Here is a 16,309-nt window from a genome sequence, read left to right as displayed (position 1 = left end):
AAATTTAACAAATTGACTCCCTTCTCTTGTTTATATGGGGTAGCTTGGAGGCAACTTTCGACTTGACTCCTGTTAGCTTTCCATGTATAAACTTGCCTTTCTTAGTTTGAACCTCTTCCTCCATGAACATAAGCCTGCAGTTTGAATAGTAACTTTAGTATATGAATGAAAACTCTTGTTGTAAGAAACCTTGTTCCCAATCATGTATGTGATCTTTGTGTTCGCCAGGCTGAGTAGCTCAGACAGTTAAGGTGCTGGCTTTCAGTGTCCAAGTTGGTAGGTTCGATTCTGACTCAGTCCAATGGTATTTGAAGGTGCTCAAATATGTCAGCCCCTAGTCAGTAGATTTACTGGCATATGAAATAACTCATAGGGACAAAATTCTAGTACATCGGTGTCTCTTAAAACTAAAAAGTAGTTAGTGGGGCGTGAAATAAATAACATTCTTATTATTTGTGTTCAGGTTGAGTCTAAGGTTTTCACAGGCCTTTACCATTTACAAGAATATTCTGGTACTTGGGTGTCTCGGAAAACTAGTTAATGGGACATAAAATCAGTGGCTATGTGTATTCATGCATATCTACATACATATTTAATATAGGCTGTTACATCTTCTGGTGTACAGTTTGCAATCCTTTGTGAATGGCACCTTGTCACCTCAGTCTCGTACTTCTCTAACCCTCCATGGCCGAGCTCAGTATTCTCCTACATAATCTATCCTCCATTTGTCTTGCATGACTCCTCCATAATAGCCAGTATATGTATACATCATCATCCGTTGAATTCATTTTAGTAACATTACCTGGTCTTAACCATAAATACTGGTCCGACTCGCTGGCTGAATGGTCAGCGTACTGGCCTTTGGTTCAGAGGGTCCCGGGTTCGATTCCCGACCGGGTCGGGGATTTTAATCTTCATTGGTTAATTCCAATGGCCCGGGGATTGGGTGTTTGTGCTGTCCCCAGCATCCCTGCAACTCACACACCACACATAACTCTATCCTCCACCACAATAACACGCAGCTACCTACACATGGCAGATGCCGCCCACCCTCATCGGAGGGTCTGCCTTTACAAGGGCTGCACTCGGCTAGAAATAGCCACACGAAATTATTATTACCATAAATACTGTCACAATTTTTAAGGCTGGCTGTACTTTCGCTTAAAGAGGGCAGTACATTCCTAAGGCATGATGTGTGACAAGAGCCGTTGCTGGTTGATCATTTTGCTTGTGCCTCATCCTAAACGACATTGATAATTCCAATCTCTCATTGCCATTATTGCATTCTTTGTAAATTACGGAATATTTATCCCGATCAACTTCCAGTTTTTAGTGGAAAAAGTATTGTTTGTTCACAAATTTATATTTTATGAGCTTTCTCAATGAACGTACATGCAAAGATGAAATAAAGCTCCAGAGGGCTATTGATCCACTTTTATAGAAACTTGTTCAAGCTTCAGCTCAGTGATTTGTGTGGATGGCAATGCCTTTTCTGTCTACCATGCTTGTCATTGTGACATGGATGAAGAGGAATCAGGTCAGTAGAACCCTCTGCAGCTGAAAGATGCTGATTCACTTGATAGCCTAAGTAAATGAGAATATTTTGCGTCCAGTTGCATGTTTGAATCTGAATGCTGATTGACATTCATCAGCCGGGCTGAATGGCTCAGACGGTTAAGGTGCTGGCTTTTTCCGTAAAGTCCATGCCTTTGACAGTGACAACATGACTAGGGCCTTTACTGCTGGAATTGCCTCATTTAATTGGTTCACCACCTGATCTCCCAAACCATAAACTTTTACCCCAAACTTCCTGAGCAACCTAACCCTGTACCTCTCAGAACCACATATTATCTTGGTCTACACAAAATCAGTCACATTATATAAACAAGCATTCAATCTTCTTTCATCCTCATCCTATAAATACACCTGTGATTTTCCAGAAAGCCCCACAGTCACATTCAGGCACCCTTTTAAACTCGGACATTCTCACTCACTATGAACCACATCAACCCACACCCCCTTCTGGCTCTTTCTCGTATGAACACAGCCACTGTAAAATCTTCTGTCTACTTATACTCGGCACCAGTGGCAAAGTATGATATTTTTTGTAGGGTAGGCTGAGGATTAATGAATCTCGAAAAAGAAAAATTTGCTCAATTTCTCAAATCACAGCCTTATTCTGGTGGAAGTAGGAACCTCCTTCCCTTCAAGAGGTACACACGGTTACTCATACCAGGTATGAAAGAATTCAGATAGGATAATTATGTTAACTAAATTGTATTTTCAACTTACCGTACATTTTAATAAGAGAGCAGAAGTGTTATTTTAAATTAATAAAAATAAACCTTCACAGGCCCATTAGTGAGCCTATAAGAACATTATTAAGTCCTTAAAAAGTATTATACATTTTATTACTAGGGATTTGTTTGTTGTTAAAAAAGGTCATATTTTAAGACCAGTAAATACATACATACATACATATATACATACATACATTATCATTATAGACTGTTATGCCTTTCAGCGTTCAGTCTGCAAGCCTCTGAGAATTTACTAAACGTCGCCACAATCCTCGATTTGCAACTAGTGTTGTGGCTTCATTTAGTTCTATACCTCTTATCTTTAAAACGTTAGAAACCGAGTCTAAGCATCGTCGTCTTGGTCTCCCTCTACTTCTCTTACCCTCCATAACAGAGTCCATTATTCTCCTAGGTAACCTATCCTCCTCCATTCGCCTCACATGACCCAACAACCGAAGCCGGTTTATGCGTACAGCTTCATCCATCGAGTTCATTCCTAAATTAGCCTTTATCTCCTCATTCCAAGTACCCTCCTGCCATTGTTCCCACCTGTTTGTACCAACAATCATTCTTGCTACTTTCATGTCTGTTACTTCTAAATTATGAATAAGATATCCTGAGTCCACCCAGCTTTTGCTCCCATAAAGCAAAGTTGGTCTGAAAACAGACTGATGTAAAGATAGTTTCGTCTGGGAGCTGACTTCCTTCTTACAGAATACTGCTGATCGCAACTGCGAGCTCACTGCATTAGCTTTACTACACCTTGATTCAATCTCACTTACTAAATTACCATCCTGGGAGAACACACAACCTAAATACTTGAAATTATCGACCTGTTCTAGCTTTGTATCACCAATCTGACATTCAATTCTGTTGAATTTCTTACCTACTGACATCAATTTAGTCTTCGAGAGGCTAATTTTCATACCATACTCATTGCACCTATTTTCAAGTTCCAAGATATTAGATTGCAGGCTTTCGGCACAGTCTGCCATTAAGACCAAGTCGTCAACATAGGCCAAACTGCTTACTACATTTCCACCTAACTGAATCCCTCCCTGCCATTTTATACCTTTCAGCAGATGATCCATGTAAACTACGAACAGCAAAGGTGAAAGATTACAGCCTTGTCTAACTCCTGTAAGTACCCTGCACCAAGAACTCATTCTACCATCAATTCTCACTGAAGCCCAATTGTCAACATAAATGCCTTTGATTGATTTTAATAATCTACCTTTAATTCCATAGTCCCCCAGTATGGCGAACATCTTTTCCCTCGGTACCCTGTCATATGCTTTCTCTAGATCTACGAAACATAAACACAACTTCCTATTCCTCTCGTAGCATTTTTCAATTACCTGGCGCATACTGAAAATCTGATCCTGACAGCCTCTCTGTGGTCTGAAACCACACTGGTTTTCATCAAACTTCCTCTCAATGACTGATCGCACCCTCCCTTCCAAGATGCCAGTGAATACTTTGCCTGGTATACTAATCAGTGAGATACCTCGATAGTTGTTCCAATCCTTCCTGTTCCCTTGCTTATAGATAGGTGCAATTACTGCTTTTGTCCAATCTGAAGGTACCTTACCAACACTCCACGCTAATTTTACTACTCTATGAAGCCATTTCATCCCTGCCTTCCCACTATACTTCACCATTTCAGGTCTAATTTCATCTATTCCTGCTGCCTTATGACAATGGAGTTTATTTACTATCCTTTCCACTTCCTCAAGCATAATTTCACCAACATAATTTTCCTCCTCCCCATGAGCTTGGCTGTTTGCAACACCACCAGGATGATTTCCTTTTACATTGAGAAGATGTTCAAAATATTCCCTCCACCTCTCCAGTGATTCCCTAGGATCTATTATGAGTTCACCTGAATTACTCAAAACACTGTTCATTTCCTTTTTCCCTCCCTTCCTAAGATTCTTTATTACTGTCCAGAAAGGTTTCCCTGCTGCTTGACCTAGCCTTTCCAGGTTATTACCAAAATCTTCCCATGACTTCTTTTTGGATTCAACAACTATTTGTTTCGCTCTGTTTCTTTCATCCACGTACAAATCCCTGTCTGCCTCGGCCCTTGTTTGGAGCCATTTCTGATAAGCCTTCTTTTTACGTTTACAGGCTGCTCTCACTTCATCATTCCACCAAGATGTTCGCCTTTTCCCATCTTCACACACAGTTGTTCCTAGGCATTCTCTTGCTGTTTCTACTACAGCATCCCTGTATGCCACCCATTCACTTTCTATATCCTGAACCTGCTTACTGTCTACTGTTCGAAACTTCTCACTAATCATATCCATGTACTTCTGTCTAATTTCCTTGTCCTGGAGATTTTCTACTCTTATTCATTTGCAGACAGATTTCACTTTCTCTACCCTAGGCCTAGAGATACTTAGTTCACTACAGATCAGATAGTGGTCTGTATCATTGAAAAATCCGCAAAAAACTCGTACATTCCTAACAGATTTCCTGAATTCAAAGTCCGTTAATATATAGTCTATTATGGATCTGGTGCCCCTAGCCTCCCATGTGTGAATAAGCCTTATGCTTGAAGAATGTATTCGTAACAGCTAAACCCATACCAGCACAGAAGTCCAGCAAACGCTTCCCATTCCCATTAGCTTCCATATCTTCCCCACATTTACCAATCACCCTTTCGTATCCTTCAGTTCTATTCCCAACTCTCGCATTAAATAACCCATTAGCACTATTCTATCCTTGCTGTTAACCCTGACCACGATGTCACTCAATGCTTCATAAAACTTGTCAACTTCATCCTCATCTGCACCCTCGCATGGTGAATACACGGACACAATTCTTGTCCTAATTCCTCCCACTGACACATCTACCCACATCATTCGCTCATTTATGTGCCTAACAGAAACTATGTTGCGTGCAATGGTATTCCTGATAAAGAGCCCTACCCCAGACTCTGCCCTTCCCTTTCTAACACCTGTCAAGTACACTTTATAATCTCCTATCTCTTCCTCATTATCTCCCCTTACCCGAATATCACTTACTCCTAGCACATCCAGATGCATCCTCTTTGCTGACTCAGCCAGTTCTACCTTCTTTCTTCCATAAGCCCCATTAATATTGATAGCTCCCCATCGAATTCCATTTCGTTTGCCAAGTTGTTTCCAAGGAGTCCCTCGCCTGTCAAATGGGAGTGGGACTCCATTACTCCCATAGGTCCGAGGCTTGCTTAAAGTGTTCTGAGCTCGGTTAATTCATGAAGCAGGATGCTGCCCTACTTGCACATAGTCTAAGTGAGGATCTCTCCTCTAACGGGTTATGGACCACCGGTGAATTGTATAGTCCTAGCTGCCTGAGCACAAGGAGGGCCACGACTCAGAATATGTCCGAGATGCCCACTCCCATTCCATAGCAACTGGTATCCCGACTCTCAGGACCACTTACTAGGCCACTCAGCCGTTGCCTATGGTTCACGAACTAGGACGTGACTACAGTAATCCACAAACATACATTATCGAAGGATTCTCCAATTGACATTCTGAGCACGATGAAACTCTTTTTAAAATGTTGGCCCAACATCGAGTTATGTACTGTAGTGTAATAATAATAATAATAATAATAATAATAATAATAATAATAATAATAATAATAAAGCACATCACTCAATTCCACACTGACAAGGAACACTTTAGTCAGTCCCCTTATGAACAGCACAAATGCTATAATTTGCCTCCTAGAAGGACTGCCAATATGTCAAAGGAACACACTTTTAAAAATTATCATTCTGCCAATGAAGTTATGCAGATACTTTTAAAGTAACACACACTTTGTTGCAGGTGTCTGGGTCCTGTTCAGATTTATGTCACATATTCAGAAAACAATACTATCTTGCATTAAACACATCGTTGACAACCTTGTATTCTTTACATTTTGTAATAGTATACTGCGCTCTTTTACTTCTGTGACACCCCTAGATTGCAGTAGTTACTAACAGCCCGCTCAGTGGACAAGCAGCATTGTGGATTTCTCCCACTGCGATGACCAGTAGCTCCTTGGGCAAGCCTAACACACATGCGTACGAGATAAAACCCCTCTTCACCCTGCCCATCAAGTAGTTGTTACTGCTTGTGCGCAAAGCTCGCTGAGTTGTGCTAAATAACTATTGGTTGTCGGCAAAGACTCGCGTTACGCTGTGAGAGTTCAAATATATATGTTTGAAATGTCCATAGAAATAGACTAATAACAGCAGAAGAAAACTAGTTCGGTGCCCTTCTCGGCACCACTTTTACCAGCAGTATCACAACAAGTCTTATGCCATAAACGGTCGTCACGACTGCATTTCATCCACCATCCACCATCATCTATCCGCTTCAGTGCAGACTCTGGCCAGCTTTCTACAGTAGCCTAATACCAGCTAACTAGCCAAACAAATTTGCAGACACTGCTCTACCTGCAAAACCCCTAATATTGACACATTCCCACCTGGTACCATCAAACCACATTTGATTGTTTCACGGTTGAAATCCTTAAACATTTACACCCCCAAGTTCCCACCCTCTTGCCTTCAGAGATTCCGAAGTTAGACTTCAGCTGGTGCTCAGATCTATACAAATACCCAGCTCTAACATTTAATAAACACGCTTTTTTCTCCCTTTCGCATGTCTGTCTCCCCACTCCCTTTACCTCACACACTGTCTACTTGTCAACCATGACCATTACCACTTTTATTCTATCCTGCAATGATGAAGGCTGCAGCCAAAAATGTAGGATCCACTGTCTTTCTTTTGAATGTACTCTATCCACACTTTCTTACGTGGTTAGTCACTGATCTCCATCTGTTTCCTAGAACTATACGTGTCTCTTGCTATTTCCCTCACTTGAGCAGATTGCACATTTGCACTCATTGAATAATTCACACTCCTTACAGTTGTACGTTTTATGTGAAGTGCACTGTGCCTTAACAACATTGCACAAGTCTTGCTTGCAATACCAGCACATTGCCATAATGGTCTCCTTTTATGTTTACAAATTGCAAAAGATAGTTTTTGTTTAGAAATACTATGTATATCATTAGAGAAAATATGTACACTATTACTTGCAAACTTTGCATGATAAGAACAAACAGTACAGTGTCGTCCGTATAAACCCAGACTGTCCAGAGGCGGTTTCACTCTCCGGGACATACGCAGCAGTACGGGAGGTGCGCACATAGTTCTTCACCTTGCAAGGAATGTGCACGTGTTCGACCTAGCAGTCGCCAGTTTGGATCTAAGCTGTTAACATGGTGAGACAGTTTTTAAGTACGAGTCGGCTCGACGGGTACGTGATGCGTTTGTTCGGCAATTCCTGGTGAAGTGGCACCTTCACGAGCTCAGACTCATGTAATTGTAAATAAAATTGAAACTACTACCTCAGTGCTCAATAAAAAAATGTGTGCGCACACACACACACACACACACACACACACACACACACACACACACACACACACACACACACACACACACACACACACACACACACACACACACACACACACACACACACACACACACACACACACACACACACACACACACACACACACACACACACACACACACACACACACACACACACACACACACACACACACACACACACACACACACACACACACACACACACACACACACACACACACACACACACACACACACACACACACACACACACACACACACACACACACACACACACACACACACACACACACACACACACACACACACACACACACACACACACACACACACACACACACACACACACACACACACACACACACACACACACACACACACACACACACACACACACACACACACACACACAGTTTTAACATTGTTTGAAACCTGCTGTTCCAGCCACAAGAATGAGATATTGCGAGTGATATCTTGGATCATTGAATGATTGTTTATTCGACCCACAGCTTGTATTCCTGGTTTCATCATAATGGTCGTGTGAACAGTTATAACTCTCGCTATTGGTGTGCAGAAAATTCTAATGGTATTTATGAAATCCCTCATTATTAGGAAGATGGTTTGGTGTGCTATTATTGCAAAATGAATAATTGGGCCTATTTTCTTCAAGATGACGGTAAATGGAGTGTGTAATTTTTATTGTGGGGTGAACTCAAAGAAAAAGTGTATTGAACAAATCCTCGCACATTGAAGGAACACATTACGAATGAAATAAGAAACATTACAGTGGCAGAACTCACTTGCGTCAGCCCAAAGAATGTGGTTACCGGATACAGTGCATGTATAACCCAGGAAGGACGATACTTTCAGCATCTTTTATAAGGCAAGATTTCATATAAGATTGTATACATGCTTAAAGCAGGGCAGTTGCGCTCGACATAAGTTCCGCTGAGGCAGCTGCCGTAGCGCAGAGTACAAATGCTGTGTGCTTGGTCTGGGTTTATAAGAGAGACCCTGTAGATATGCACAAGAACAGATCTGTATGAATGGTAGTGACAGAAAGGCAAAAGACAAAAGCGATGAAAGGACGAGAACATTCTTCACTTCTCCATACATAGATGTCTTCACATAGATGGGCTCTCTTCTCATCAGTCCTATTTTGCACTGTACACTTTATATACTTATAGTTATGACTTTCATTGGGTTCCGTATTGAAGAGGGATTACTGTAAATTAAATTAAAATTCTTTCAAGGTCCACCTATTCAATACAAAAAAAAAAAAAAAACGTCATTGTATTGAATAGGTGATCCTTGAAAGAATTTTAATTTAATTTACTGTACACTTTATATACTGTATCTGCTATTATATTTGGTACTTTACACTTTCTTGGAGCATTTCACTTGAGCATTCACCACTTGGCTGGTGCGTCAAATTTTCTTTCCTGAAACCGTATTGTGAATTGATTAAAAATTCTTATTTATGATATATTAGATTTAAGTTTCACAACTGACCAGTATTCAGCTTGTTGGAACACTGAATTATATATATATATATTTTTATTGGCAGGTTTCTTCATTCTAACTTACACTGTTCTAACTTTCATACTTTTACAGATCTTTCTGTGTGTACTTTATCTGCCTGTTTATTCTCGTTCTTTGACAATACTACAGTTATTAAAAAATTACAGTATTTTAGTGGTTTATGTTTATTTGAATACATACACGTCTGATCTTTATTCATGAGATATAGTCTTATGACTTTCCAGAACTGATACATTTCTTGAATATTGCAGGTGCTGTGTATGGATGGGGAAAAAATGCATTTGGTCAGCTAGGTCTCAATGACAACCATAACAAAGTTTTTCCTTGCCAGTTGAAAACACTAAGGTCTATCAGAGTAAAATACATTTCTTGTGGTGAGGACTTTTCAGTGTTCCTAACAAAGGTAAGTGATATAGTTCTTCCCATTTGCATCTGAGGTGAGTTCTGTGGCATTTTGTTTGTTCACAACTGAAACCTGTTTCAACAGGCTGTATGTTATTTTGGACCTTTTCCAGAAGTATAATTAAAATGCCTACCCATGCATATTGTGTGGTTGGGAACTTTTGTTGTAAAGACTTGAAGGGTGAAATATTGTCAAAAATTCATATTTTGATTCACTTCATTGAATTAAGTATGATTTCTTGAATCCAAACATTATAATATATGTATATTCCTACAATAAAAGTGTATTTAAATAACTTTTTAAACATGGCAGCGTAATTGCTACTCTCTCTCAGCCATCAGCTGATAGATATTACATTTCCAGAAGTAACAATCTTTAGGACTGAGTGAGTTGGCTGTGCGGTTAGGGTCGTGTAGCTGTGAGCTTGCATGTGAGAGATAGTGGGTTTGAATCCCACCATCAGCAGCCCTGAAAATTGTTTTCCATGGTTTCCCATTTTCATACCAGGCAAATGCTGGGGCTGTACCTCAATTAAGGCCATGGCCGCTTCCTTCTCAACTTAAGTCCTTCCCCATCCTTGTGTTGCCGCAAAACCTTTTACGTGTTAGCTTGACGTTAAACCACTATTTAAAAAAAAATAATATTTAGGTACACTTATATGAGCTAGAGCAATCAAACCTGGTACATTTCTTCAACACTGCCAAAGCCATAGTGCTGTGCCATGTTCGCCAAACCCATATATTTACGTTTTGGTGCAGTGCACAGTTTGTCGAACCCGTGTATATACAGGATATTGCCTCCCCTGCGAACCATATGACCTTGCCTCAGTGGGGAGGCTTGCGCATCCCAATGATGCAGATAGCCGAGCCACAGGTTCAACCATATTGGATGGGTATCTATCGAGAGACCAGACTAACGAATGGTTCATCAAAAGGGGGAGGTAGCAGCCTTTTGGAAGTCACAAGGGCAGAAGTCTAGATATGGACTGATATGACCTTGTAATACTCAACATAGCTTAACTGAGTTGATACTGCTACATGGCTGCAAGCAACAGGAAACTACAACCGTAACTCTCCCCCAAGGACATGCTCTGTATGAATGATGTACTGATGATTACTTCCTACTGGGTGAAATATTCAGGAGGTAAAATAGTCCCCTTTACCGAGCTCGATAGCTGCACTCACTTAAGTGCGGCCAGTATCCAGTTTTCGAGAGATAGTGGGTTCAAACCCCATTGTCGGCAGTCTTGAAGGTGGTTTTCCATTGTTTCCAATTTTCGCACCAGACAAATGCTTAATTAAGGCCATGGCCGCTTCCTTCCCACTCCTAGCCCTTTCCTGTCCCATCCTCACCAAAAGGCCTATCTGTGTCGGTGCGACATAAAGCAACTTGTAAAATAAAAAATAGTCCCCCATTTGGATCTCCGGGTGGGAACTACACGAGAGGGGGCAATCATCAGGAAGATGGATACGGGCATTCTTTGAGTCCAAGTGTGGAACGTTAGAAGTTTGAATCGTTGTGGTAGGTTAGAGAATCTGAAAAAAGAGATGGATAGACTAAAGTAAGATGTAGTTGGTATAAGTGAAGTACGTTTGCAGGAAGAGCAGGATTTTTGGTCAGGCGACTTTAGAATTATCAACACAAAATGAAATGGGGAAAATGCAGGAGTTGGTTTAATAATGCATATTAAAATAGGGCAGCGGGTAAGCTACTACGACTAGAATAGTGAAAGAATTATTGCTGTCAAGATAGACACCAAACCAATGCCCACCTCATTAGTGCAGGTCACTTGTAAGTGCCTACCAGTTCAGGAGATGATGAGAAAATCGAAAGAATGTGTGAAGAGATACACGATTTAATACAACGTGTAAAAGGTGATGAGTATATAATTGTGATGGGAGACTGGAGTGCAGTGATAGACCAAGGAAGAGAATATAATACAGTAGGAGAATTCGGATTGGGACAAAGGAATGAAAGAGAAAGTCGGTTGGTTGAATTCGGCTCCAATCATGATTTAGTCTGCTGATACAAACGATGGCTGTATACATGGACGAGACTGGAGACACTGGAAGGTATCAAATAGACTTCATTGTGATTAGACAGTGGTTCAGAAACCAGATGTTGGATTGCAAAACTTTCCCAGGAGCAGACATGGACTCTGATCACAACTTGTTGGTCATGAATTGAGGCAGTGAGTGAGAGAGTGGGCTATGCCGAGATTTTGTCAATTGAGTTATTGGTACCCTTGTGTAGGGATTACATTCATCTTTCAGTGTGCAAAATGTCAAAGACTTCTGCAGGCTCCTTCCTTTCTTTTTTAAAGAACGTATTTTCTGTGAATTACTCATCTCACGTTCATGCTGCAAGAGAGTAAGCTATGCCACGCAGCTAGAAGCATTCAATGTGTGCGCTGTTTGTCGGCTATGTGAGCTGGCCATTCGCTGCGCTTATTCTCAAACGCATGTTAGTTGTGTACAAAATGGCGGATGGTGAAGGAGAAGTAATAGTGAGTAGCTGTGATAAACCTAAAAAACAAGTTAGAAATGATAAGTGGAAAAGGAAAATGGCTAAAGTGTGTAGAAACTTAGGATTAGAGTACATTAGCGATAAATAAAACGAATAAGGTTGTTCCTGCAAAGCAGCAAGGTGCTGGATGTGAGTGTAGTGTGCGATCTGTGGCAGCTAATGTTAGCTGGTGTAAATACCATGAACTTACGAAAGCTGAAAAAGATGACATATCCTATGCGTTCTATAAAACAGGTTATTATAATGCATAAAATGCGTTCTTATTTGGACTGAATAGTCAGCAAGAATGCAGTGGAATTTACCCAAAGAGGAGAATTAACAAACATTTAAGTAGAATGCACGTATCTTTCACATATTCTGTGAAAAATTCCCGTGGTCATTTAGTTAGGGTATGAAGAAAGGCATTTTGTGATGTGTTTGGAATATCCAGGAGACGTATTTCTACAGCCAGGGGCTATAGAAAAGCTTATGTGCCGGAAGGAGGTGAATCTGAACGCGAAGGATCATCATATAACAGCTCGATAAGCTTATGTGCCGGAAGGAGGCGAATCTGAACGTGAAGGATCATCATATAACAGCTCGATAGTATCACCTCATGTGGATCTCAGAGGTGAGCACAGTAATTACAAGCATAAGTTAAGTGATGAAGATGAGAAATCAGTAATGGACCATATTAAAATATTTTCCTTGTATGTAAGTCACTATTGCAGAAAGAAGGTTAAAAAAAAATCATTTGAGTTGTGAAATCATTTTAGAGATGTATAAGCTCCACAAAGAAGAAAGAGATGATGCTGGCATGAAGAGTGTTAGTTGAGGCAAATACAGGACTATATTTAATACAAAATTTAATATCGGCTTCAAAGTGCTTCACACAGATACGTACAAAGTGTGTGACGAATGGCAAGCTAAAGAAGATATCATACCTCTAGAGATACAGGTACATCAAGTAAGGGCAACTGTAGCATACAGTCTTCTCTCTGCATTTCAATCTGCATGCCTCAAAGGAAACTGTGACTACTGCTTGATAACGTATGATCTTCAGAAAGCTTTACCAACCCCAAAAATACGAATAGGAGTGGTATTTTATCTAAGGCAACTCTGGGTGTACAATTTCGGTATTCATATATGCAACAAGAAAATTGCCTTCAAGTGTATGTGGGCCGAAAACGTTGCTTCGCGAGGTGCTTTAGAGAGTGCACCGTGTCTATTGAAAGTATTAAGTGTACCTGATAATATTTTTGGAAAGCGGAAGTTAGATTCTTTTCTGACTCTTGTTCTGCACAGAACAAAAATAACATCCTACACATGATTTATTATGTTCTTGTGATGAGAGGAAAGTTTGACTGCATAGAACATTACTATCTTGTTCCTGGACACATCTTTTTGCCTTCAGACCGTGATTTCGGTGTCATCGAAAAGATTATCAGGAAAACGGACTATGTATTCACACCAGAAGATTGGTTTCGTCTCGTGGAACGTTCAGGAGTGAAAAATCCTTGTCATGTGGTAGAAATTAAAAGTGAAGACTTCAAAAACTTCCACAGTGTCACATCGTGCTTCGTTAGAAACAAGAAAAGTAGGTCAGGTGTTAAAATGCCACTCCAGAAGATTGCCATTCTCAGGATTGACTGTAATAAACCCGGTATATTACGGTACAAAACCAGCTATTCTGAACTTTGTCCGTGGGAGAAAGTGCAAGTACTATATACAATACCTGGGAGGCCTCGCGGAGAGAAAACACAAGCACCACTGGAAGCACTGAACAGAATATTAATTCCTTCAGAAATGGAAAGTCTATATCCTGTAGGAAGAAAATTATTAAAGCTAAATACAAGGACTTGATGTCTCTTCTGCTGTAAATACCACTGAATCACCATACTATATACCATGCACTCCAGCCGGATGACTCAAGCACAGCTGAGGATTATTACATGTTATGAGTCTCATTATGATAGCCATTTTGGAGTACAGAATGTAAAAAGTTTCAAACAAATTTATTAAAAACCACCATTCCAATACTTTATAGCTCAGGATGTCGAGGAAGACCCGGATATCTGAAGGTACTGAAATATTTTGTTTACTCTGGAATTAGTTCAATTTTTTTATTAACTGAACTTCCAGATATTTGTTATAAAGGACTAAAACTTTTATAAGGCAATTCTTGGGTAGGTACTGTTAGCGAACCTATAGGTAGTAATGCAAGGTTATTTTGTTTGGTTGTTTGCAGGTGGAAAGTGCCTAAGGTTAAATGATGGAATTACGTCTTGTACATAATTTTCCTAAAGAGTTTGAAATGGTAAACAATAAATTATATGTCAATTGGAATGCTTTTCTCATTATTAGAGCAAACACAAAACTCTAAATATCTCATTTCCATCCAACTCTGGCATAGCCCACTCTCTCACTCACTGCCTCAAGGAGATGGGATCTAGACAGTTTGAAACAAAAGAGTGTGAGAGATTGTTTCAAGGAAGATGTTGTCCAAGGACTAAATGAATAGCCTGAAGGAAACACAAATAGAGGAAGAATTGGACAGTCGTCAAGAATAAGGTCAGTAGGGCTGCTGAAGAAATTTCTTACAAAATTGTACAAAACTGTTTTAATCCTCCTAGTCATTACTATATATTTTTACGTCCAATTAAGACGAAAGTTCACACATAAATAGATGTGTTATGACCCGGTCTGTAATGCTGAAGAAATGTTAGGAAGAAAGGAAAGATAAACTAAGAATCGATGGATAACTTGGGAGATATTAGACCTGATCGATGAACAACAAAAACACAAGAATACAAAAATATAAAGAGGGCAGAAAAGAATACAGGCAATTAACCCTTTCCCACCCATATTAAAATGCATGTTTTCCCCAGAATTAAAGCAATTCTTTTCAGCCATCATTATGATAATGCAGACATTTAATGCAAGTAAGCAGCACGCTCATTCGTTTTCTGGGCAATTAAATCGAAAATGTTTTCATCAAATATAAGGGAGAAATACTTTAATGCTGTACTACCCACAGTAAGAGACTGGCAAGGTCCTACCTCTTCAGTAAAGTCCGCCGGTTCGACGTAAGACAATGTATTTGTCCACTGAAAGTTAGGCCTACAATCTATGTCATAGGCAGGCATATAGGCTCTTAAATTAGCCAAAATAGGCATGTAAATAGGCACTAATGTGTAAAATAGGCAAAAAATAGGCATGAAAAAATACTTACAATTTAATAACACACTCAATTACTATAAAAGGAATTTACAACAAGCAACTTTTCAATGTTTTTCAGTAACAGACTTGTTTTCCTGTCGGGCAGACTTTTGTACTGAGAGAAAGATCTCTCAAAATCACAGGAAGTGATTGGACAAAACTTCAGTGAAGTCACTTCATCTGGTTTTAGTTCAACTGCTTCATCTACCTCACCTCGTAGCATCCTGACACTACTTTTACCGTCGCTTTCCATCATGGATTCTGCTGCAGGATTCTTATGGAAGTTTTTGCTGACAGCGGATACCTTCCCAGAGGAGAAAATTTCTCCTGACTTCTTCCACAACCTTAAATGACACCACCAGGGGAAAGCCACTCTTCTCCAACTCGGTGATTGCCCCTGGCAGCTTGCTGAAGTTTGAAGATGCTCCAGTTTATGCAGGGGGATATTAGCTCCCACCATTGCAGTGCACAGGTCTATAGAAAATTGTTGGTCGCTGTTTACAGTGGACAGGTAGAAAAGCTGTAATGACACAGCTATCTGTACTCGTGTCAAATGTATTTTTATGTTGATCTATGGTATCTTTTCACATTTGATCTGAAAAATAATAAAATTGACATAAATTACAATTTCTTATATCTTAAATTTGTACTGGTGGGCTAATTGGCAATTGTGCTTAGTATAGTCATGCATTTGTTTCATAAAAAAAAGAAAAAGACTATTAGAGGTGATGTTTCTAGAACTACAAAACGTTAAAATAGGAACAAGAGAATTAGTAATTCACATGGAAATATGTCCTCAGAAATGTTCGGTTATAATCTGCAGTTTCCTGTTAAGTTCACCCGGTGACAAAATAGTAAAAATGATGTGAAACAATACCTGAGTAGCGTAGAGG

At 39.9% G+C, this 16,309-nt stretch overlaps 1 protein-coding gene across 4 annotated transcripts in view; it reads left to right on the top strand.

Moving 5' to 3' along the window:
* Window positions 1-16,309, top strand: part of Herc4 (HECT and RLD domain containing E3 ubiquitin ligase 4) — a 362,042-nt gene that overhangs the window by 87,283 nt on the left and 258,450 nt on the right. For all 4 annotated transcript variants that reach the window (XM_067152418.2, XM_067152419.2, XM_067152417.2 and 1 more), the window contains exon 7: window positions 9,541-9,692. In XM_067152418.2, the coding sequence (XP_067008519.1) occupies window positions 9,541-9,692 (152 nt within the window). The remainder of the gene's footprint in view (window positions 1-9,540; window positions 9,693-16,309) is intronic.

The sequence above is a fragment of the Anabrus simplex genome, chromosome 8, assembly GCF_040414725.1.
Source record: "Anabrus simplex isolate iqAnaSimp1 chromosome 8, ASM4041472v1, whole genome shotgun sequence".
Classification (NCBI taxonomy): Eukaryota; Metazoa; Arthropoda; class Insecta; order Orthoptera; family Tettigoniidae; genus Anabrus; species Anabrus simplex.
The sequence above is the reverse complement of the archived record's forward strand: the minus strand, read 5'-3'. Positions and strand labels throughout refer to the sequence as shown.